The sequence below is a fragment of the Humulus lupulus genome, chromosome 7 (genome assembly GCF_963169125.1).
Source record: "Humulus lupulus chromosome 7, drHumLupu1.1, whole genome shotgun sequence".
Taxonomy (NCBI): Eukaryota; Viridiplantae; Streptophyta; class Magnoliopsida; order Rosales; family Cannabaceae; genus Humulus; species Humulus lupulus.
Window position 1 is genome coordinate 148,092,792 of NC_084799.1, and position 25,889 is coordinate 148,118,680.

General features: G+C 36.1%; 1 protein-coding gene across 2 annotated transcripts in view; it reads left to right on the top strand.

Moving 5' to 3' along the window:
• The first annotated feature begins 1,440 nt into the window (after positions 1-1,440).
• The window catches only part of LOC133788705 (dihydropyrimidinase), a 28,746-nt gene continuing 4,297 nt past the window's right edge, over positions 1,441-25,889 (top strand). Inside the window, exons 1-12 of one of the 2 annotated variants that reach the window (XM_062226285.1) lie at positions 1,441-1,641; positions 1,714-1,881; positions 11,881-11,932; positions 15,338-15,607; positions 15,710-15,921; positions 16,390-16,510; positions 17,986-18,073; positions 18,179-18,257; positions 24,857-24,944; positions 25,050-25,090; positions 25,186-25,238; positions 25,393-25,549. In XM_062226285.1, the coding sequence (XP_062082269.1) occupies positions 1,510-1,641; positions 1,714-1,881; positions 11,881-11,932; positions 15,338-15,607; positions 15,710-15,921; positions 16,390-16,510; positions 17,986-18,073; positions 18,179-18,257; positions 24,857-24,944; positions 25,050-25,090; positions 25,186-25,238; positions 25,393-25,549 (1,461 nt within the window). In that variant the 5' untranslated portion in view covers positions 1,441-1,509. The remainder of the gene's footprint in view (positions 1,642-1,713; positions 1,882-11,880; positions 11,933-15,337; positions 15,608-15,709; positions 15,922-16,389; positions 16,511-17,985; positions 18,074-18,178; positions 18,258-24,856; positions 24,945-25,049; positions 25,091-25,185; positions 25,239-25,392; positions 25,550-25,889) is intronic. The other variant, XM_062226286.1, reaches the window with a different exon arrangement.

Below are 25,889 nucleotides of genomic sequence, written 5' to 3' on the forward strand. Positions count from 1 at the left end.
TCAACCTGCACAATTAACACAAAGAAAACAATACAGAAGTACACTGTAATAAACCACTAAGAACTTCCTGGACTCAATTTCTTCACATAATAAAAAGTCTCTCTAAAACTTGAAAAATATTTGGAAAATAATACTCCAAGAGAGTTGATCAAAAACCAGCGACCTAAGGATGATTATATACTTTTTAGAATCCCTTTAGGTCGTGGAAAACAAATCAGAAATCAAACAGCCAATAAATGGAAAATCTTCCAAAACAGGAAAGTCATAATCCGTTCAAACAGATTCATTGAACCTGGACAGTTTTTCAACCCAGTTTCCTTAAATAAATAAGGAAACAATATATACATTATCACTGCAAGCTGTACACAATTTCTGGGTAACCACATCAGATCAACAAATAAAAGTAAATACTAATAATTTCCATATAAACTAATTTCAAGAAAAGATATTCTTTTATAGGAAATTATATATTTATTTTATAATCATATATAGAATAATCTGATTATAGAAAACATATCACAACAAAATAGGAAACTACCCATTTTCGAATATTACAAAACAGGAAACTACCAATTTCGAAAATACTATTTTAATTAATTTTGTCATTATTGTCAAATATGCCAATAAAGGATTTTACAAAATTATTAAGCATTTTCTCTCACTTTTCTTTCCCTTCACATTTTCTCTTCTATGAAACAACCTTCATTTTTGCTTCTCTCCAAAACTTTTTTTCCTCCAATTTTTCTTTCCTAACAAACAAATAGTTAAACCTTGTGGTTTAACTTTTAAAAGTCGTGGTTCAAGTTTTGTGATTTAAATTTTAAAAAGTTGCAGTTTAAATTTTAAGTCTTATGATTTAAATTTTAAAGAGTTGTGATTTAAATTTTAAGTCTTGTGGTTTATATTTTAAGCTTTGTGGTTTACATTTTGAAGAGTTGTGGTTTAAATTTTAAACCTTGAGGTTAAACTTTAAAGAGTCGTGCTTTAGATTTTATGTCATGAAGTTTATATTTTTAAGGATTGTGGTTTACATTTTAAGTTTTGTGGTTTAAATTTTAAAGAATTCTAATTTATATTTTAAACTTTGATGTTTACATTTTAAAGAATAATTTTTCATAAATTGAATACAATCCTATAATATAAATATAATTGTCACATATATATATTACACGTTATAATTAGAATGCATTTCTAATTTAACTATTAAATGATACATATAATACATACTAAAAAATATTTACAAAGAATTATGTGATTTTGAATAATCTCATAATAAAATAATAATAATATATAAAGGTTATCTAAACATATTTAGTTTCTAAGTTTAGTTATATACTCCTAAAAAGTCTAAAAGGAAGAGTGGGTATCATTAACCTCAGATTGCACATTTAAAGTTGGTTTCAAGTAAAAATACATGTCGTATCCCTTGTAGATTCTCAATCAAAAAACTATAAAAGGAAGAGGAGAAAACAAAAGCAAACTCATTTCTATGTCAATAGCTCGCTTCCCATGGACTCCGGTTACACATTCCTTACCTTCAATCTTTCATTTCTGATCCTTCTTCTCCTCTCGTTTCCTTCCACTTCAGATTCAAACGAGGTCACTCTTCTGTTTGGTTCACGAGAAAACAAGATAGAAAAAGCAAGTAAAAAATAGCGTGCTTTGTTTGTGACTGATTTGTTTTGACTGAATTGAATTGGTTATTTCTTTCAGTTTTGTGCTGCTGGAATTGGAGATGGCGACTCCACGTGCGGGTTTTCGACGAAATCTTTGTCGAAGATTCTGATAAAGGGAGGTTCAGTTGTCAACGCTCATCATGAGGAGGTTGCTGATGTTTATGTTGAAGATGGAATCATTGTGGCCGTAAAGCCTCATATTAACGTATGTTTTGAACCTTCATGTTCGATTCTTTTCTTTCTTGGAATGGTTTTGAAATTGAATTTCATAGTTATGTGAGCTAGCTCTGGTGGTTGACTTTGCAACGGCGGCTTTTCAACTATGCCCTTTTATTTTTCATTCATTCTTTCTTAATTGATAGATTAATATTTAAGAAGTGAGTGTGAAATATGTACGTTTATATAAGTTTATAAGTTTTCTTAGTAATTTCGACGTTTTTGTTTCATCATATATCAGGCACAATTTTTTTCCTGGAATGCTAAAATGACCAGAAAGAGAAAATTCTGGGCAAACACTGTTTTTTCTTCTAGTATAAAACATTCAAATTACGTGTTTTTTTAAATTCTGCATAGTATATATATTTATTTATAAAATAAGAATATCCACTCAGTATATATCAAACTGTATACAATAGCTTGGTGTTTCAGTACTTGATTTATTTTATTTTTTTTATCATGTCCGTCAAATTTATTGCCATAGCTAAACTGGGATAAATTTTGTTTGTCTGGGTAGCCATCTGTAGGATGTTACAAGTTTGTAATATCTTGTTTTCCGTTAGGCCTCAAATGAGCCTAAACATATTCCTTATGATTGCTGAGTTGTTAAGTTTTTAGTGGCTGAGATGTACTGTAAGCAGGGTGTTTTAGGTTGCTGAGATGTAATGTTTTTGTTGACAGATAAAGAGAAAGTCAAATCCCATGGTTTGATTGTAGCTGTAAATTAGTAGTTTCCTTATTTAGAAGATTTGTAATTATCTTTGTGAATTTGTAGTTTATTCTGTAATTAAGAAGATAGGTGTATAAACCCTATAAATAGAATTGTATTTTACTGATGAAAAACACAGAAATAAGAAAAACAATTTTCTCTCACAAAGTTTTATACGGTATCAGAGCTGTACGACTCTCTCCCTCTTCTCTGATAGATCTGATCATCTCTGTCTAGTCCAATTTTTTTTTTCAGGTTTCTGGTGAGAATTCTGTTGTCCTTGCATGTCTTATTAATTCAATGGATCCTAAAATTAGTAGAAAATATTTATTTTTGAAATCTGCTAAGGAAGTATGAGATGCTGCTAAGAAGATGTAATCTAATCTTGGGAATGCCTTAAATTCGTACCAAACCCAAAAAAATCAAGCAAGGTAATCACACTGTTATCCAACATTTTCCAGACTTACAAGACCTGTGGCAGGAACTCGATTTGTACCTGGACACCACACCTTTGTGTGCTAACTGCACCACACTCCAGCGCTAACAATTAGAAAAAGAGCGGGTATTTGAGTTTCTTATTGGGTTAAATAGTAATCTTGATGAAGTTCGAGGTCGTTTGGTTAGTTATTCTCCGTTTCCTGACACTGAAGAAGCTTTCTCTGAGGTCTGGCGTGAAGAAGCACGTCGTCGTGTCATGCTTACCACTCCAGAACAGTCGCCCATCGAGAGCTCAGCACTGGTCTCAAAGTCTGGCCCCCCCACAATTTGTTAGATCCACTCCCGACCCTCGACCTAATCGAAAGGGTCAACGTCATGGTCATACTCGCTCCACTTGTTGAGAAATTCATGGTAAACCACCAAATTGGACTCCTCGCCACCAGAATGACAAAAGGGCCTACCAAACTCAAACTAAGGGTCACACAAATTAGAACAGTACTGGTGCCCCTTCATTCAGTAAGGAACAACTCGAGCATTTATACACGCTCCTCAGTCAATCCTCCATGATACCCAAGTTTGGTCCAGAGTCTCACAGTGCCTCAGTTGCACATTCTGGTAATTTTTTTTTAGCTTTCCAAACACCATGGATCATCGATTCAGGCACCACTGATCACATGACAGGTTTACCTCGTATGTTTGATTTTTATTATCATTGCTTTACTACCTCTAGTGTTAAGTTGCAGATGGTACCCACTCACCTATTGCAGGAATTGGCACAATAAAATTGTCTGCTGATTTACTTCTTAAATCAGTACTCCATGTTCCTTCATTAAAATGCAATTTAATCTCTGTTCAAAAATTAACATCTGACAATCTGACAATCACTGTCTTGCTAAATTTGTGTCCAATTCTTGTCAATTTCAGAATCTATTTCGGGGAGGATGATTGGCAGTGCTAGGATTCGTGACATACTTTATTTTTTTCAATATCCGCCCAAAGAACAGCCTTCTTTGCATTGTTTGACTTCAAGTTCTATTTCTAATTCTGTTTTTTATTCAAATTCTCGAACAATTATATTATGGCATTGTCGACTTGGATATCCAAGTTCTTTTTATTTAAAACATTTGTTTTCTTCTTTATTTATCAATAAAATGGTTGCTGATTTTCAATGTGATATTTGCCAACTTGCTAAACATACTCGTGTGTCATTTCCTTGCAAACTATATACACCTTCCAGCCCATTCTCTCTTATTCACAGTGACTTATGGGGACCATCAAAAGTCACTACCTCTTCTGGGAAACGTTGGTTTATTACATTCATAGATGACCATATGCGGATCACTTGGGTTTATCTACTTAGGCACAAATCCGAAACCAGCTAGGTCTTCCAAAGCTTCCACGAAATGATCCACACACAGTACCAAACTTCTATTCGGACACTTCGTACTGATAATGGTATTGAATATTTCAATACCACTCTCGATCCCTATCTCCTATAGCATGGGATTACTCATCAAATTTCGTGTGTAGATATTCTGCAACAGAATGGCATAGCTGAAAGAAAAAATCGTGTCATCTCTTAGAAGTAGCCCGTGCCATTATGTTCAATATGCATGTTCCAAAATATCTTTGGGGCGATACTGTCTTTACCGCTACTGTAAGAAAATCATTCTATTTTTAGTATTATTCTTGTGTGACTGTAAGTCAGCTATTGTAATTTATTGTTTCATATTTTTAGGGTATAGTTAAGAGTTTTATTCTGTCATTATTATTTGATTTTATTTATTTCCCTTTTGAGGGATCCTTGTACATGTTAAATACATGTTTTTTTATGAGAAATAATATACAGAAATTACCCTCTTTGTTGACTTGGTATCAGAGCCAACACGCAACCCTAAAACCTAATCGCAACCTGCCTTTCTCTAATCCCATTCCACTATGTCTGATAGCAGCGAGTTAGCCACCACAAAAATCAATCCCTCCGAGACCACTATTGTTCTAGCCAAGTCTACCATTGCTGAATCCCACTCTGTCCAAATTACCACTATTCGCTTGAATAGTGACAACTTTCTGAGATGGTATCAATCGGTTAAGATGTATATGAGGGGTCGAGGAAAGATGGGGTATTTGAATGGTGAGAAAAAGGCTCCAGCAGAGGCAGATCCAACCTACGACTCTTGGGATGCTGAAAATTCTATGGTTATGGCATGGCTTGTTAATTCCATGGAGGAGGATATCAGCTCGAATTATATGTGCTATCCTACAGCAAAGGAACTTTGGGACAATGTTATCGAGATGTATTCTGATCTCGAAAACCACTCTCAAGTATTCGAATTGAACCTTAAACTTGGAGAAATAAAGCAAGGCGAGGATAGCGTTACGAAGTATTTTAATTCGCTGAAGCGAATATGGCAAGACTTGGATCTCTTCGATACCTATGAATGGAAATCTGTGGAAGATGGTAAACACCATAAGAAAACAATTGAGAAAACCCAGATTTATAAATTCTTGGTTGGTCTCATCATTGAGTTTGATGAGGTAAGGGGGAGAATTATTGGAAGGCAGCCCTTACCTTCTATTGGTGAAGTTTTTTCTGAGGTTAGAAGAGAGGAGAGTAGGAGGAGTGTTATGCTGGGAAAAAGGGTTATAGGCACTACTATTGAAGGATCAGCCCTTGCTGTTGGAGGCACTACTATTGAAGGATCAGCCCTTGCTGTTAGAGGAGGCTACAGTAAGAATACTTCACATCTGCCAAAACCTGATGAGAAACCCCGTGTTTGGTGTGATTTCTGTCATAAACCTCACCATACTCGAGAAACCTGTTGGAGAATCCATGGAAAACCAGCGAATTGGAAGAGCAAGGCTGAAAGAAATAGTCGCACCCCTACTGCAAATGAAGTCGAGGCTAGTCCTTTCACTAAGGAGCAGATGGCTCAACTTCATGCATTGCTGAAATCCACTTCGTCCTCATCTGGTATCCCTAATGTTTCTGTTGCACAATCAGGTAAAGAAATAAATGCTTTAAATTGTTTCTTTTTAGCTTATGCTCCTTGGGTAATTGACTCCGGAGCTTCTGATCATATGAAAAATTCTTCTAGTTTGTTTGACTCCTACATACCTTGTTCAGGTGATAAAAAAGTTAGAATTGCAAATGGTAATTTCTCACCTATTGTAGGAAAATGTCTTATACGATTATCTAAAGGAATAGATCTTAAATTTGTTCTTCATGTTCCTAATCTAACCTGCAATCTTCTATCTGTGAGTAAATTATCAAGGGATTCTAATTGTTGTGTAATCTTCCATGAATCTTATTGTCTTTTTCAGGACCAGAGTTTGGGGAAGACGATTGGCAGTGCTAGGATGATAAATGGTCTCTATTATTTTGAAGATAATATTTCTAAGAATAAAATTGCTCAAGGGTTTAGTAGCACCAGTTCTTCTTTTGTTTATGATCAAATAATGATTTGGCATTATAGGCTAGGTCATCCTAGTTTTTCTTATTTAAAACATTTGTTTCCCACTTTGTTTAAAAAGTTGAATCCTTTGTCTTTTCAATGTGAAAGTTGTTTATTGGCCAAAAGCCAACATAAATCTTATATTAAAACTGTTTATCATTCTTCCAAACCTTTTTATCTTTTTCATAGTGATGTTTGGGGACCATCTAAAGTCACCACTAATTCTGGAAAAAAATGGTTTGTAACTTTTATAGACGACCATATCCGTCTTTGTTGGGTTTATTTGATGAAAGAAAAAAATGAAGTGGAGCAGATTTTTTCAGATTTTTACAAAATGGTTGAAACTCAGTTTCAAACAAAAATCAGCATCTTACGAACTGATAATGGAACTGAATACTTTAATAAAATTCTTGGAAAGTTTTTAAAAGAAAAATGTATTTTGCATCAGTCTACTTGTCCAGATACACCTGAACAGAATGGTGTTGCTGAACGAAAAAATAGACATTTGTTAGAAACAGCTCGTGCTATGATGTTTTATATGCAGATTCCAAAATATTTATGGGGTGATGCTATTCTTACTGCATCTTATTTGATAAATAGGATGCCTACCAAGATTTTGAATTATATTACTCCATTGCAAAGTTTCAAAAAATTCTTTCCAGATTTTAGGATTCATTCTATTTACCTTTGAAAATTTTTGGTTGTACTGCTTATGTCCACATTCCTACAAGGTCTAGGTCTAAGTTAGATCCTAGAGCTGAAAAATGTGTTTTTTTTGGATATCCTCCTAATAAAAAGGATATAAATGCTTTAATCCTACTACTAAACGTGTTTATATAACTATGGATGTGTCGTTTGTGGAAAATATCCCTTATTTTTCGAAAAATTTAATTCAGGGGGAGAATTTAGTGGAATCAAATTTTTGGGAAACTGTTCAACCTTTACCTAAGACTTTTGACACTAGTATTAAGGAGATTAATCCTATAATTGTTGAATCTGAAATTGGTTTGTCAGAAAAAAAAATGCTACGATTAATTAAAAATCGTAACAACCTTGAACCTGTGGTTTATTCAAGGAAGAATGTCGCTGAAAAAGCTAGAGATCATGTTATCATCCCTGTGCCTAGTCAATTGCCAGCCCTGGACAATGGTGCTTCAAGTATTCCAGGTAATTCTTCATCTTCTATTCTTATTTATGATTCAAATCCACATATTATTCAGCCATCTCAATCTATTTTAAATTCAAATTCTGATCCTAAGCCTACCCCAGAGTTAGCCCCAGAAAATCTTGCCAAATACATATCGTATGATCACCTATCAAAATCCTATAAAGCATTTACTATTAAAATTTCTGAGCTGGTTGTGCCTAGAAATATTCAGGAAGCACTAGATGACCCGAATTGGAGGCTAGCAATGTTTGAGGAAATGAATGCTCTAAAAAATAATGGTACTTGGGAAATTGTAGTGTTGTCAGGAGAGAAAAAAATTGTAGGATGTAAGTGGGTGTTTACAATAAAATACAAAGCTGATGGAAGTGTTGAGAGATACAAAGCTAGGCTTGTGGCTAAGGGATTTACTCAAACACATGGAATAGATTATCAAGAAACGTTTGCTCCAGTTGCTAAAATTAATTCTATTCGTGTGTTATTATCTCTAGCAGTCAACTCTAATTGGCCTTTACACCAGTTAGATGTTAAAAATGCCTTTCTTAATGGAGATCTAGAAGAAGAAGTGTTTATGAGTCTTCCACCTGGATTCGAAGATCACTATGGAGTAGGAAAAGTGTGCAAGCTGAGAAAGTCTTTATATGGACTCAAGCAATCTCCTAGAGCCTGGTTTGAACGTTTTGGAAAGGTGTTAAAGTGTTATGGGTATACTCAGAGTCAAGCAGATCACACAATTTTCTACAAACATTCAGAAGAAGGTAAAGTGGCTGTTCTAATTGTATATGTGGATGATATTGTGCTCACTGGGGATGATTCTAGTGAACTCGAAAAGTTGAAAAGAAGACTTGGTGAAGAGTTTGAAATCAATGACTTGGGTAATTTGAAATACTTTCTTGGAATGGAGTTTGCAAGGTCCAGAGAAGGTATTTTTGTTAGCCAGCGTAAGTATGTACTGGAGGTATGATGGGCTGCAAACCTGTTGAAACACCTAGTGAACCTAATGCTAAACTTCAACCTGTAGATTTGAAGAATGTGAAGGACCGAGAGTTGTATCAAAGATTAGTAGGGAGACTAATTTATTTGTCCCATACACGGCCAGGCATAGCTTTCTCTGTGAGCATGGTAAGTTAGTTTATGCATTCACCTGGTTCAAAGCATTTCGATGCTGTTTACAGAATTCCAAGGTACCTTAAGGGAACGCCTGAGAAAGGTCTCTTGTTCAAAGCACGAGGACATCTAGAAATTGAAGCTTATACCGATGCAAATTGGGCTGGAAGTATAGTAGATAGAAGATCTACATCAGGTTATTGCTCCTTTGTTGGTGGGAATCTAGTTACTTGGCGAAGCAAGAAACAAACTGTGGTAGCTAGAAGCAGTGCTGAAGCTGATTTCAGGGCTGTTGCTCATGGTATCTGTGAAATGATTTGGATAAAAAGATTGCTTGAAGAACTGAAGTCATCACAGTCAACTCCCATGAAGTTGTACTGTGACAACAAGGCAGCAATTGCAATTGCCCATAATCCAGTACTTCATGATCGCACAAAGCACGTTGAAGTAGACAAGCACTTTATTAAGGAGAAAATTGAGAGTGGTCAAGTTTGTATGCCTTATGTCCCTACTGAACAACAAGTGGCAGATATCTTTACAAAAGGATTATGTAAAAAACAGTTTGATTTTCTAATTGGCAAGCTGGCTATGGAGAATATTTTTAGTCCAGCTTGAGGGGGAGTGTAAGAAAATCATTCTATTTTTAGTATTATTCTTGTGTGGCTGTAAGTCAGCTATTGTAATTTATTGTTTCATATTTTTAGGGTATAGTTAAGAGTTTTATTCTGTCATTATTATTTGATTTTATTTATTTCCCTTTTGAGGGATCTTTGTACATGTTAAATACATGTTTTTTTATGAGAAATAATATACAGAAATTACCCTCTTTGTTGACTGCTACTTATCTAATTAATCGCCTCCCCAGTCGGCTACTTCAGTTCAAGACACTATACTCTATTCTTCAGTCTCTCTACCCTCATATTTCTACAAATACGTCAAAGTTTTTTGCTGCCTTTGTCCACATGCACTCCCAACACTGGAGTAAACATGATCCTCAAGCCATAAATCAATTTTCCTAGGATATTCTCCTACACAAGAGGGCTACCGTTGTTACTGTCATCTCACCAAGAAATCCTACACCTCAAGGGATGTCACTTTTTTCGAAAATTCTCCTTATTTCATTCCCACCTCGCTTTAGGGGGAGCACATCCATCACGAGCAAAAATCTCAGTGGTCGTGGGGTTTACAATTACCCCTAGATACTTCATTCCCTTCAGAGCCCGATACTCCTCAAGATCACCCATCTTCTTCTGCATCTCAAGATCATCCATCTCCTTTTGCTTCTCACATAAACAAAGAAATACGTCTGTATACCAAAAGGGAAAGAAATAAACAAGTAACGAATCCATATCATAGTCAAGAATTCGATCGGGTGATAGAACCACTTCCCTTAGATGATTCAGATAAACTTCCCTCAAACACTCAGTCAGATCTAGATATTCCTATTGCATTAAGGAAAGGAACTAGATCTTGTATCCAACACCCTATTTCAAAATTCATCTCTTATGCAAAATTATCATCTCCATTTATCTCTAGTCTGCCAATGTTGTGATTCCCAGGAATATCAGTGAAACACTTGGTACTCCTCAATGGAAGATGACAGTTCTTGAAGGTCAAACAGATCATACCCTCTTCATCAAACACTCGGAAACTGATTGTGTATGTTGATGATATCATTGTCACTGGCAACCATACTGAAGAAATAATTATGATCAAAGAAATGAAGGCAAGGATCTTGGTGTACTCGGGTATTTTCTGGGAATGAAATTTGCTAGGTGCAAAAAAGGAATTTCAGTTTCTCAAAGAAAATACACTTTTGATCTCCTAAATGAAATAGGAGTGCTTGGCAGTAAACCCAGCAAAACTCCAATCGAGCTCGGAGACAAGAAAAAATGTTTGAAGGAAGTTCAGTTGACAAAGGAAGGTACTAGCAGCTAGTCGGAAAACTTATCTACCTCTGACATACCAGATCTGATATTGCTTTTGCAGTAATTCTGGTCAGTCAATATATGCATGATCCATGTCAAGGACATCTTAATGCAGTATACAGAATTCTGAGGTGTCTAAAACAAACACCAGGAAAAACTCCTTTCTTCAAAAAGAAAATTGAGAGGAAGGTTGAAGTGTTCACAGATGCATATTGGGCTGGGTTAGTTGATGATAGAAAGTCTACGTCTGCGTATTGCACAATTATATGGGGTAATGTGGTGACATGGCGAAGTGAAAGACAAAAAGTGGTTGCAAGAAGTAGTGTAGAAGCCGAGTGTAGAGCCATGGCTCATGGAGTGTGCGAAACAATATCGATTAAACGCCTATTGGGGGAATTGAAGATTGAATATGAAGCCCCCATTCAGCTCTACTGTGATAATCAGTCTACTATCAGTATTGCACATAACACTGTACATCATGACAGAACTAAGCACGTTGAAGTGGACCAACTCTTTATTAAAGAGAAGATTGATGGAGGAACTATCAGCATCGAATATGTACAAACGGATCAACAGTTGGCTGATATTCTCACAAAAGGGTTATCCGAACAAGTCTTTGATTTTCTAGTAAACAAACTTGGACTCATCAATATCTTCAGTCTAGCTTGAGGGGGAGTGTTGACAGATATGAGAAAATCAAATCCCATGATTTGATTGTAGCTGTAAATTAGTAGTTTCCTTATTTAGAAGATTTGTAATTATTCTTGTGATTTGTAGTTTATTTCGTAATTAAGAAGATTAGGTTTATAAACCCGACAAATATGATTGTATTTTACTGATGGAAAACACAGAAATAAGAAAAACAATTCTCTCACAAAGTTTTATTGTTTTTAAGTGAGATGTCAAACATTTATATTTCCATTAGTAAGCTGATTTGTAGTCTTTGTTACTCTAGCCTTTAAATACTCAGATTAAGTCTTATGATAGGCGTTGATGATTGATATTGTGATTTTAGAGTAGAGAGTACTCTGGGAGTTTCCTAATTTCCTCGAGCAACTTGGGTTTTTGTAACTTGTCTTTGGCTTTAATCAATAAAATTTCTCTCATCATTCTTTCAAGAACTGAGTTGGGTTTTTTTACTCTTTATGATTTAATGTGCTACCTAATTTGTTTATGCCATTTGCAGGTTGGAGATGATGTCACTGTGCTTGATGCTGCCGGAAAGTTTGTTATGCCAGGTTAGATTCTCTGAAAAAACAAAGAGATTGAAGAGAAAAGCCTGAAATTCTTCTCTATTTCTGATATTTCTTTACTGTACGTTCATACCTTATTATATAAAAGATATTTACAAACCCTAGGATCAATGCTATAAATGTAATCCCATAATCCTAGCAATTACAATAACAAAAAACATAAATAAAGAAAATACAAACAAATCAGATTTGGGTAACAAATACCCAAAGTCATCTTATTATAGAAATAAATCTCACAGCTGCATTTACAGCTATAAACTAGTATTTCCACACTCCCCCTCAAGTTGGGTTGTAGATGTCTACCATACTCAGGTTGGACCTCAAATCTTCAAAACTTAGTCTTGGAAGTGCTTTGGTAAGAATGTCCGCAATCTAGAGAGCAGTTGGAACATACTCCAATGTTATAACTCCTTCTTCGAACTTTTCTTTTATGAAGTGTTGATCGATTTCCACATGTTTAGTACGATCATGATGAACTGGATTCTTGGCAGTACTTATAGTTGCTTGATTGTCACAAAACATTTTCATGGGTTCTTAAGAAATTTGTAGCTCATGAAGAAGTCTTTTTAGCCACATTCCTTCACATATTCCTTGAGCAAGAGCCCTAAACTCAACTTCTGCACTGCTTCTAGGTACCACAAATTGTTTCTTACTTCACCATGTAACAAGGTTTCCCCACACATATGTACAGTAACCAGATGTGGATCTCCTGTCTGTTAAGGATCCTGCCCAATCAGTATCAGAATATATCTCTACCCTTTTGGTTTGAATTTTTCTGAGCCATGGCCCATGGAGTGTGTGAAGCAATATGGATCAAACGCCTATTAGAGGAGTTGAAGATTGAGTATAAAGCTCCTATTCAGCTTTATTGTGATAACCAGTGTACCATTAGTATTGCACATAATCCTATACATCATGACAGAACTAAACAAGTTGAAGTGAATCGTCATTTTATTAAGGAGAAGATTGATGGAGGAATTATCAGCATTAAATATGTCCAAACAGATCATCATCTGGCTAATATTCTCACAAAAGGGTCATTTGAATGGGTATTTGATTTCCTAGTAAACAAGGTTGGACTCATCAATATCTATAGTCCCGCTTGAGGGGGAGTGTTGAGAGTTATGGAAATCAAAGGGTGACTTTCTAGTTTTCTCATTTATAGAGATTGTTTAGTACTCTGTAATTAAAGTTGTGATTAGTGTATAGCCTATATAATACTAGTCCTAGTTTGTAAATTTGTATCACAGAAATAAAATATAGAAAGAAAGGTGATCTTTTCATCACCATTTTTACATGTAGCATCTCCAGTCATGTGATCTGAAGCTCTAGAGTCCACAATCCATTGATTTAGTTTTTCTTTTCTCACCTTTAGAGCAGTAAGAAAATTACCTTTCTGAGCCAAAGAACTGGATTTGATTACATTGTTGGAGGATGATGCACCTTGGTTAGGCTGATTGATCATTTTTTGGAGTAATTCAAGTTGTTCCTTGCTGAATAAACTTGGTTCAGGTTTAGCCTCCTTTTCTTCAACAAAAGCTCGATGTCCACGACTTTCTCTTGGCTTCCAATCAACAGGTTGGCCATGAATTTTCCATTAGGTTTCCTTTGTGTGACCTGGTCGTTTGTAGCCTTCCTCCTTTTCTTTGGTTATTATTGGAAGAGAAGTGTTGACCACGAGCAGCAAGAGCCGAACTCAGGTTGAGGATGAGTTGTTTTGGGACCTAACATGACTTTCTTGCGACTTTCTTCTGGAGGAACTTCAAAAGCCATCTCTCTGATATTTGGGAGAGGTTTGGTTGCTAAGATCTTGCCACGTACCTCATCGAGGTCTTTATTTAGCCCCAATAAAACTTTGTATATACATTTCTTTGCCAAAATCTGCTCGTATTTGGCTACACAACCACTGCAGTCCCAATCATGTTTCTCAAAAAAGTCTAACCTCTGCCAATATTGATTGAGGAGACTATAATATTGAGTAACAGAAAGGTCTCCTTGGCGTAGATCCTGAATTATGCCATCTATCTCAAAATCTTCTGCAGTATCTTCCTTGTCTAAATACATCTCCTTTGCTGATTCCCATATTTCTTGAGCAGTTTCATGGAGCATGAAGTCTATTCCAACCTCATTAGTCATGGAATTGATTAACCATGACATAACCGTGTTGTTTTCACCCTTCCATATTTTAAATGTTGAATCTTCCTTTGTTGGTTGGATGGCAGCCCCTGTGAGATAGTCATCTTTGCCACGACCACTTACAAACATCATGACTGAATGCGACCATTGAATATTGTGATGCCTATTAAGTTTGTGTCCTGTAATAGGCAAAACAGAATCCTCTGAAATACCATGGTTATTTGAGTCAGAAGTCCCATGGTTGTTGGCAGAAACCTCACGACTCATGTAGTTTCAGAAGTAACATCTGTAGCTTCCTTGTTGGTGGCCATACCATACTTTGTCATGGCTAAACTAAAGAAAATGCTCTGATACCATGTGAAAAAACAGAGAGATTGAAGAGAGAAGCCTGAAATTCTTCTCTATTTCTGATATTTCTTTATTGTACGTTCATACCCTATTTTATAAAAGATATTTACAAACCCTAGGATCAATGCTATAAATGTAATCCCGTAATCCTAACAATTAGAATAACAAAAAACATAAAAAGAAAATACAAACAAATCAGATTTGGGTAACAAATACCCAAAGTCATCTTATTATAGAAATAAATTTGACATCTGCATTTATAGCTGTAAACTAGTATTTCCACAGATTCTTTTTAGAGTGCATGGTGAATCGTTACAACATAGTTGTTGTGTTTTGAGCAGGGGGAGAATGATGCAAGCACTGAGAAAATAGAAAATAGCTTCATGCTAGACAAGCTCCTACACACTTTCATTTTAATGTTGCCGCCTCAATTGACTTTTTGCTATAATCTTTACACTTCCAAAACTAAAGTCACGCCTTGAGGGGAAGTTGGATTTGTGGATGGTCCTTTGGCTTCCTTAATCTCTGCATCCTTTTCTTAGTTGAGACTCAAATCTAGGGATAGGGCTTGAATACGTATTGCATTTTGCAAGAGAACCCTGCCATTGACACATGACACTTGGCCATTCAGTCTTTGGCTTGAATATCAGTTGCTTTATATTGTATTCTCTTAACTAAGTTTTGTCTTAGTTTGTTTCAGCTATTTGGAATAGTTTCACAAGCATCTTGTTTTCTGTGGTATCATGAATGTACACCTATAACAGTTATTGTCAATGCATTGGTGTTTTGATTTCTTGATTTTGGAATCAATATGATCAGAAGGCGATAATTTTTTCTGCAACAGCAATTAGTATTTATTTCATGCTGATTTCTTTCATGAGTAGTAATATGTTCTAACATTAACAGGAGGCATCGATCCTCATGTGCACCTTGCCATGGACTTCATGGGTACCCAAAGTGTTGATGATTTTTTCAGTGGTCAGGCAGCAGCATTAGCAGGTGGAACAACTATGCATATTGACTTTGTTTTACCTGTCGATGGGAGTTTGATGGCGGGATTTGAAGATTATGAAAAGAAGTCCAGGAATTCCTGCATGGACTATGGTTTCCATATGGCAGTTACAAAATGGGATGAAACTGTTTCAAAAGAAATGGAAATAATGGTTCAGGAAAAAGGTTTGTAGTTTACGTCTCTGTGATAAACTGTAAGTTGGGGTATCTAAAATGATATTTCCTACAAATATAGTTATATTAATTTATGTCTTTTCAAAATATCAGGGATAAATTCTTTCAAGTTTTTTCTGGCTTACAAGGGGTCTTTTATGGTAAGTGACGAGCTTCTATTACAAGGATTCAAGAAGTGCAAATCTCTTGGTGCCTTAGCTATGGTCCATGCAGAAAATGGAGATGCTGTGTATGAAGGACAGAAAAGAATGATAGAACTTGGTATTACTGGTCCCGAGGGACATGCTCTTTCAAGGCCCCCAGTGGTAATTATGAAATATGTTCTTTATGGTACATTATTTTTTAAATGGTACCCACTTGTCCCGAATTGCCTATATTGTCAGATGTGTTAAATACATTATTGATGTCCTATAGATCTAGCATAGGTTGATCTCATGGAATTCCATTGTGTTTAGTACTCACAGTTGCAGCACTATCATTCCTGTACAGTAAGTATTAATATTGAAAGGAGAAATTCTCATCGGTCGGGGTGGTGTGATGCACCATAGGAGGATAACTATTATTTATCCCTTTTTTCAGCTATACTAGTTTGATAAAGTCATTGCTCAAAATTTATAACAGCAAATGTATTGTCAATACCAGGTGAGACTATTTTTTTTTTTTTTTGTTGAATAAATCAATTGGTCATATATTGTTTGCTTTAAATGATCTTATAGAATGTTCATAAGATATCTTTGTGCATTTTATCCTTATGTTTCACATAATTCCTGTAGTTGGAAGGAGAGGCAACTGCTCGAGCTATTCGATTGGCAGATTTTGTTAACACTCCTCTCTATGTAGTTCATGTGATGAGCATTGATGCCATGGAAGAGGTTGCTAAAGCTCGAAAATCAGGTCCTCTAAGATCTTAAAATGTATTTGTTAAGTGCATTGATTTCACAGCAGCATGATTGTCTTTCCACTCATTGATATAAATTCTTATTTTGACTGGTTATCTTGTACCGTTGCAATTGCTTATACTGATTACAATTTCAATATCGCTGTATTCACTCTGCTGTGTTGAAGCTCTTCTGTTTTTTGAACTTTAAGAAGTATAAGCAATGGGAAAGAGACAGCTTTGTGCTTTGACAAGCTGTAAAGTTTGAATAAACTGACTATTAACATTCTTTTTTCTGAAAGAAGTGCAAAAGCTCTATATAAATTAGGAACATGTTATTTGTGTACTTTTCTTGTATAAAGTGGGAAGAATATCTATATCAGTCAGTATGCTCTCAATGTCACCCTGCATATCGTTTCTGATCCCATATATGTCAAATTGTTGCTAAAAACACTAAAACATTATTTTGAACTCAGCAGGATCATCTGTTAAACCACACAAATTTTGCATCGAATTATGTTCATATGAAAGTTGTGTGGTAACATCATAAAACGTATAATTTGCTATCATGTTATCAATATATATTTTAGGTTTTTGCTAGTGATGCAGAATAAGGAAGTTAGGATTTGTTATTATTATTTAACTAGAAATTTTTGGATGATTATAATGTTTTATTTAATTTTGAGTTCTTAGAGTTTTCGATATGTTTTAAGTTCTTAAAATTAGTATTCTAGTTGATTTCTTTTCAATAAATAGGCCTACTGATATTAATTATCTGTAGATTGTAAATGAAAATGTACATTGTTCAGATCATCTCTTTCCAAAAACTGTTCTCTTTCTCTTTCTAGTATTTATTTGTCTTTCTTCTCTTTTCTCCCTTGGTTCTACATCAATTAGAATGTCACAAAAGACTTTGGATCAAGATGTTGGCTGGTACTTTAGGTTGCGTTTCAAGGCTGTAATTATCTTATTTTTCGAAGTTAAACCCTGGTTTCTCTCCCTCTTATATCATTTTGCACTACTGCTTGATTGGGTAGATTCGCAAAACTGTGCTTGAATTAGGAATCAGATAAAGACAAGTAGATCTTGTGTAGGTGTAGCTTCATTTCTAATGTAATTAGTCATTTTTGCTGTCATATTTATTATGTATGAGAGTTAAAAATATTCTGGTGGATTGAACTTTAGCACTTTGTAAAATTATTTAATTTCTAATTTCCTCTCTAATATTAGTTTTGGAGTTGAATCTCATCACATTGCCAAGCGTTTTATGTGTTAATCTTTGAGCCAGAAAGCTATGACCAGTGAAAAAGAAATAACATTTAAAAAATAAAACTATGGAGCTTACACAAATTGTGGGATATAAGTATAACTTTGCCAATTTGGTGGTCGGTTCATTTATTATATGTTCATTTTCTGCAAGCTCTTATCTTGATATACTGAAAGATATTAAATTTGTGCCTACAATGATAGGGTATTTTATTTCAACCTGCAGGGCAGAGGGTTATTGGAGAATCTGTAGTATCTGCCTTAGTCCTCGATGATTCTTGGCTATGGCATCCTGACTTTTCCATTGCGGCAAAGTAAAAAGCTGGACATTATCTCATTATTTGATCATTGCTGATAGTTCCTTCTATGGTTACTGTTGCTAACACTTTGTCAATAATATCAAACTTACCATGTTTCAGGTATGTAATGAGTCCTCCCATTAGAGCATCAGGACATAACAAGGCCCTTCAAGCTGCTCTTTCAACGGGAGTTCTACAGGTTTCTCCTCATCTTTACAAAAGATTGTGAATTTAATCAATTGAGCTTTAAAGAGATTGGATTTCCATCATATCTTCGGGTTCTTGGCTTTGTCATTTCTTATATTTATATAACATAGAGCTGAAAAAACTATCACAATAGCACATGGGTTCTTATTAAAAGTGGCATTGCTCTCAAATTTTCAAGCTCTAGTAACTTATAGTCCTAAACTTTTTACAAGATTTAACTTAATCTTGAGAGTTAGATGGTGTTGACAGATATGAGAAAATCAAAGAGAATCAAATCTCACGATTTGGTTGAAGCTGTAAATTAGTAGTTTTTCCTTATTTAGATGATTTGTAGCCATCTTTGTGATTTGGTGATTATTCTGTAATTAAGAGATTTATGCGTAAAAATTGTATAAATAGGGATGGGCTCACCGATTGTATACACAAAAAAGTAGAAATAAATTTATCTTACAAAATTCTATATGGTATCAGTCGCACGACTCTCTCTCCCTCTTCTCCGATTGGGTTCAATCATCCTTGTCCAATCCGACTATTTTTTAGGGTTCCGGCGACATCTCCAGCTCCAGGCGGCATCTGCGATTCCAGGAGACATCTTTGGCAAGCTTCAATCCAACGTAATCCTCCACCTAGGCCTTCTCTCTGCCACCTTCCACGCCGGCGTAACCCTCGGTCCTGTCTGGCACTCCGTTCGTCGCCCTCCAGCCTCGGTCGCATAAATAGCCTTGATCCTTGATCACGACTCGAACCCTTGAAAGCCCTGCAAGCCTCGGTCACACAAATAGCCAAATTCTTTTTTTGACAGCAAAAACCCTCGATCCTTTGATAACTCCATCCCAACTTGCTAGCCTTAGCCACATGTCATCATGTCAAGCAGTGAAGAGATCTCCTCTCAAACTAGTGGGCTTAACCCAATTCCAGCCCAAAGTCAGTCATCTAGTTCCATGGGCTCCATTTACAGTTATGATACCCCAAAAACTTGATGGGAGGAATTATCTACAATGGGCACAGTCAGTAAAGTTGGTCATTTGTGGGCGTGGAAAACTTGGGTACCTCACTGGTGACCTTCCTGCCCCTCCTCTGACCGACTCCACTTACAAGGTATGGCAGACTGAGAATTCTATTGTCCTTGCATGGCTTATCAATTCGATGGATCCAAAAATCAATTGCAGGTATTTATTTTTAAAAATGCTAAGGAAGTCTAGGATGCTACTAAGAAGATGTACTCTGACCTTGGGAATGCCTCAGATTTTTGAGATTCGTACAAAACTCAAAGAAATCAAACAAGGTACTCACACTGTAACCCAATATTTCTATGACATACAAGACCTGTGGCAAGAACTCGACTTGTATCTGGATACCACTCCTTTATGTGTTGCCTGCACCACACTCCAACGCCAACAATTAGAAAAGGAGCGGGTCTTTGAATTCTTTACTGGGTTGAACAGTAATCTTGATGAAGTTTGGGGATGTTGGTCAGTTGTTTTCCATTTCCTGACACTGAAGAAGCTTTCTCTGGGGTCTGACGTGAAGAAGCACGCTGTCGTGTCATGCTCACCACTCCAGAATTGCCTGCCGTTGAAAGCTCTGCCCTTGTCTCAACATCTGGTCCACCGCCATTTGGCAGATCCAATCCTAACCTTCGACCTAATTGTAAGGGGGACCGACCTTGGTGTGATCACTGTCAACGTTATGGCCACACTCGCTCCACTTCTTGGGAAATTCATGGAAAACCATCAAACTGGACTCCTCGTCGCCAGAATGACAAAAAGGCCTGTTAGACTCAGATTGCGGATGGTACCAATACGAGCACTCCTGCTGCCCCTTTGTTCAGTCAGAAACAACTCGAACAATTATACACGCCCTTTAGACAATCCTCCATGAAACCCAAGTCTGGTCCCGAATCTCATAGTGCGTCTGTTGCACATTCTGGTAAGTTTTCTTCCGCTTTCCAAACACCATGGATCATCGATTCTGGCGCAATTGATCATATGACAGGTTTACCTCATTTGTTTGGTTCCTATTGTCTCTACTCTACTACCTCTACTAAGATTGTAGATGGAACTCACTCACCTATTGCAGGAATTGGCACTATAAAATTGTCTTCTGATTTACTTCTTAAATGAGTACTTCACGTTCCTTCATTAAAATGCAATTTAATCTCTGTTCAAAAATTGACATTTGATAATCACTATCTTGCTAAATTTGTCTCCAATTCTTGCCAATTTCAGGATCTATCATCGGAGAGGATGATTGACAGTGCTAGTATTTCTTTCAACATTCGCCTAAAGAGCAGCCTCCTTTACATTGTTTGGCTTCAAGTTCTATGTCTGATTCTGTTTTGGATTCAAATTCTCGAACAATTATGTTATGGCATTGTCGACTTGGACATCCAAGTTTTTTATATTTAAAACACTTGTTTCCATCTTTGATTATCAATAAAAAGGTTGCTGATTTTCAATGTGATATTTGCCAATTTGCTAAACATACTCGTGTTTTGTTTCCTCACAAACTATATACACCTTTCAGCCCCTTTTCTCTTGTTCACAGTGACTTGTGGGGTCCGTCAAAGGTCACTACCTCCTCTGGAAAGCGTTGGTTTATCACCTTCATTGATGATCATACGCAAATCACTTGGGTTTATCTACTTAGGCACAAATCTGAAACCTGCCAAGTCTTCCAAAATTTCCACAAAGTGATCCACACACAGTACCAAACGTCTATCCGGACACTTCGTACCGATAATGGTACTGAATATTTCAATTCCACCCTCGGTCCCTATCTTATACAGAATGAGATTGTTCATCAAAGTTCATGTGTAGATACTCCACAACAAAATGGAGTTGCCGAAAGAAAAAATCGCCATCTCTTAGAAGTGACTCGTGCCATTATGTTCAATATGCACGTTCCAAAATATCTTTGGGGTGACGCCATCCTTACTGCCACTTATCTCATTAATCGCCTTCCCCGTAGGCCCCTTCAGTTCAAAACACCATACTCCATTTTTCGATCTCTCTACCCTCACACTTCCACCAATACCCTCCCAATCAAAGTTTTTGGCTGCACTGCCTTTGTCCACGTACAGTCCCAACACCGAAGTAAACTAGATCCTCAGGCCATATAAACAGTTTTCCTAGGATATTCTTTTGCACAGAAGGGCTACCGTTGTTACTGTCCTTTCACCAAGAAATCCTACAACTCCAAGGATGTCACTACTTTCGAAAGTTCTCCTTATTTCACTCCCACCTCGCTTCAGAGCACATCCATCATGAGCAAGAAGCTCAGTGGTCGTGGGGTTTAGAATTACCCCTAGACACTTCATTCCCTTTAGAGCTAGAAATCACTCATGTTTCTCAAGGTCATCCATCTTGTCCTGCTTCTCAAGATCAAAACATACAAAAAGAAATACGAGTATCTACCAAAAGAGAAAGAAATAAACAAGTAACGAATCCTTATCTCAGTTAAAAGTCCGATCCTGTAATAGAACCACTTCCCTCATATGATCCAGGTAAACTTCCCTCAAACACACAGTCAGATCTAGATATTCTTATTGCATTAAGGAAATGAACTAGATCTTGTACCCAACACCCGATCTCAAAATTTATCTCCTATGCCAAATTATCATCTCCATTTAGAGCTTTTACCTTTAGTCTATCAGATGTTGTGATTCCCAGGAATATCAATGAAGCACTTGGTACTCCTCAATGGAAGGCAGCAGTTCTTGAAGAGATAAAAGCACTTGAGCATAATGGAACTTGGAAATAAGTGGAGTTACCACCTGACAAGAAAGTAATAGGGTGCAAATGAGTATTCACAGTCAAATACAATGCAAATAGATCTATTGAAAGGTACAAAGCACGGTTAGTTGCCAAGGGTTTTACTCAAACCTACGGATTTGACTACACTAAAACCTTTGCTTCAGTCGCCAAACTCAATACTATCAGAGTATTGCTCTCGCTAGCTGTCAACCTGGATTGGGAGTTGCATCAACTTGATGTAAAAAATGTATTCTTGAATGGAGAATTGGAAGAAGTGTACATGAGTTAACCTCCAAGTTTTGAAGAATCTCCCACTACAACCAGAGTTTGCAAGCTAACTAAATCGCTCTACGGTCTAAAACATTCTCCTCGAGCATGGTTCAATCGGTTCCTGAAAGTAGTCAAGGGACTCAAATCCATGCAAGGCCAAACAGACCATACCCTCTTCATCAAACACTCAAAAAGGAAAAATGTCAATACTAATCATATATGTTTGATGATATCATTGTCATTGGCAACCATACTGAAGAGATGATTCTGATAAAACAAATGTTGGCAACAGAGTTCGAAGTCAAGGATCTTGGTGCTCTCAGGTATTTTCTGGGAATGGAATTTGCTAGGAGCAAAAGAGGGTTTTCTGTATCTCAAAGAAAATACACTCTTGATCTCTTAAATGAAACAGGAATGCTTTGTTGTAAACCGAGCAAAACTCCAATCGAGTTAAGGGACAAGAACAAAAATGTTTGAAGGAAGCTCAATTGACAAAGGAAGGTACCAACAACTAGTAGGGAAGCTTATTTACCTCTCACATACCAGACCTGATATTGCCTTTGCAGTAAGTCTGGTCAGTCAATATATGCATGATCTATGTCAAGGGCATCAATGCAGTATAAAAAATTCTTGGGTATCTCAAGCAAACACCAGGAAAAGGCGTTTTATTCAAAAAGGCAACCGAAAGGAAGGTTGAAGTATTTGCAGGCGCAGATTGGGCTTGGTCTATTGATGATAGAAAGTCTACATCTGGGTATTGCACAATTGTATGGGGAAATGTAGTGACATGGCGAAGTAAAAATAAACAATTGTAAGAAGTAGCGCAGAAGCCGAGTATAGAGCCATGACCCATGGAGTATGCGAAGCAATATGGATCAAATGCCTATTAGAGGAAGTGAAGATTGAATATGAAGCTCTCATTCAGCTCTTCTGTGATAATCAATCTACCATCAGTATTGCACATAATCCTATACATCATGACAGAACTAAACACGTGGAAGTGGATCGTCACTTTATCAAAGAAAAGATTGATGGAGGCACTATCAGCATCAAATATGTACAGACGGATCAAGAGTTGGCTGATATCCTCACAAAAGGGTTATCCGAACGAGTCTTTGATTTTCTAGTAAACAAGCTTGAACTCATCAATATTTACAGTCCAGCTTGAGGAGTGTTGACAAATAAGAGAAAATCAAAGAGAATAAAATCTCACGATTTGGTTGACCCTGTAAATTAGTAGTTTCTTCTTATTTAGATGATTTGTAGCCATCTTTGTGATTTGGTGATTATTCTGTAATTAAGAGATTTATGTGTAAAAATTGTATAAATAGGGATGGGCTCACCGGTTGTATACACAGAAAAGTAGAAATAAAATTTCTTGTATCCTTGTGACCTTATTACTCATTGCTAGAGGAAGCTTGTTCTACTCTGTTTATCTGTATTGTACTTTTTTATTCCATAAATTCCGTGTCTCATATTCAGTTAGAATTCATCTTAGGGCCATTCGAAGAAAAAAGAATGATATAACATGAGAAAAACTAATTCACCCTTATTTGGGAACAGGAGTAAGTTTAACTAAAGAATTGATGTCTTGTGTAGTGATAAGGATGAGATCTTTAGGTCCCATTGCCTTCTTGTTGCGTGGACGCAGCTTTTAATGTACATTATATGAATATGTCGAAAGAGAGCATACCGGGCGGGGTACTAAATCACTAAACAAAGAAATTTTGTTAACTCAGCCCCACTCAAGATAGCAATGGGTGAAACCAGGAGATTAGAACAATAAGAATTGTTCATTAAGGAATTACTTAACCATCATTACTCACCTGCATAGTTTGACAACAGAATTTCCGACGATATTCCTTGAAGTATTTGGTCTACCTAAGTACTCACACTTCTGCTCATTGTTTTTACAAGAAAGAAACCTACCAGCAAACGACTTTGATATGATTTTAAAAGGGTCTTAGAACTTTATTAAGTCAGAAGTAGAATAGATTGAAATTGCTAGAATTCTTTATTGATCTTGCTGAAATGAAACACAAACTTCCAAGCATTCAAGAGACTTGATCTCTCCAAGATGACCTAGACAAATCAATTTTCTAGATAAGCCACTAATGTTCTAGGTCCAATTTATACAATCAGTCCCAAGAAGTTAGTAACTACCTAGGACATAATGTTTAGTCCTCTCCTAATTCCTTATTCTATGTAATACAAGTCTAATTATTCTCTTTATTAGTGACCTGCGACAACAAGTTATGGTAAATTATCAACCATATCACATGCCTATTTGTTGTGAAACTTTTTTTTATTAAGTATTTTTACCTTTACCTTTAACGCTCTATGAGAGGAGGGTGCCTGTCTTAACTTTTCTGTCTTCCCTTCCTTTCTTAACTTTCTATCTTCCCTGTCTTGGTTTCCTCTCTCATCAACTAAAAGATTGTGCGTGTGGTAATCCACTTTTTATAATAAGTTGAGATGATATTTACCATGTCAAATCTAACATTGACCACATTTGGTGTATCAAAATCTTGGAACTTCAATCTTCAGTAAATTTCTTTATTTTCAGCTTGTAGGAACCGACCACTGTACCTTCAATTCCACCCAGAAGGCTTTTGGGATAGATGATTTCCGGAAAATCCCAAATGGCGTCAATGGTAATAAATAATATAGTAATACTTTCATATTTTTGTACCCAAAAAGCTGAGTTAATGATTGGCTAAAATTTAACTTTTTTGTCCTTGATGTCTAACTGGATTTAGGTATCGAAGAGAGGATGCATATTGTCTGGGACACAATGGTGGTAAGCTCCAATTGATTGTTTCTTTTAATGATTTTTGCAGCCTTAAACCACTGTTTTTGAAATGGCTTTTTCTCCTAATTTCGCTTATCTATCAGGAATCTGGTCAAATTTCAGTAACCGACTATGTCCGAGTAACGAGCACAGAATGGTATCTACTCTTCTTCCTTCAATAATATATCCTCTTAATATTCAGTTTTGTTTTTTCAGATAAAACATTACATGTATAGAGAAATTTAGCGTCATAAATTCTTGTAGAAACTGTCTATTACATGAAATAACCTTCATATCCCAATTATTTTCAGTGCTAGAATCTTTAATATATATCCAAGGAAGGGAGCAATTCTTGCTGGATCTGATGCAGATATAATTATCTTCAATCCAAACTCTAGCTTGGAAATAAGTGCCAAGTCTCACCACTCTAGATCTGACACAAATATCTATGAAGGAAGGAGAGTAAAGGTAAATCTTAATTGCTATTCTCTCGTAAAATTATTACTTGGTTAGTTGCTGCAATTTGTGAAAAATGTGTCATCACTACCCTTTACCTGGTACTATCAATAGGAAAGGCTGAGATGCCTATTTAAATATGATAACTGATAAGTGAATATATCACCCCTTCCCTGATATATAGTCCTCAAATAGAAACCAGATATCAAGTATTCTTGTTTGTTAATACCATCTTTAAGTCTAGCCAGAATTCAGCTCCATAAAAAATTGGTGCTTAAAATGAAATTGTTGTTAGGAGAAGGGTTAACAAACCATTTGGAGTTTTTGTTTATAAAGAATAGGCTGTTATTTA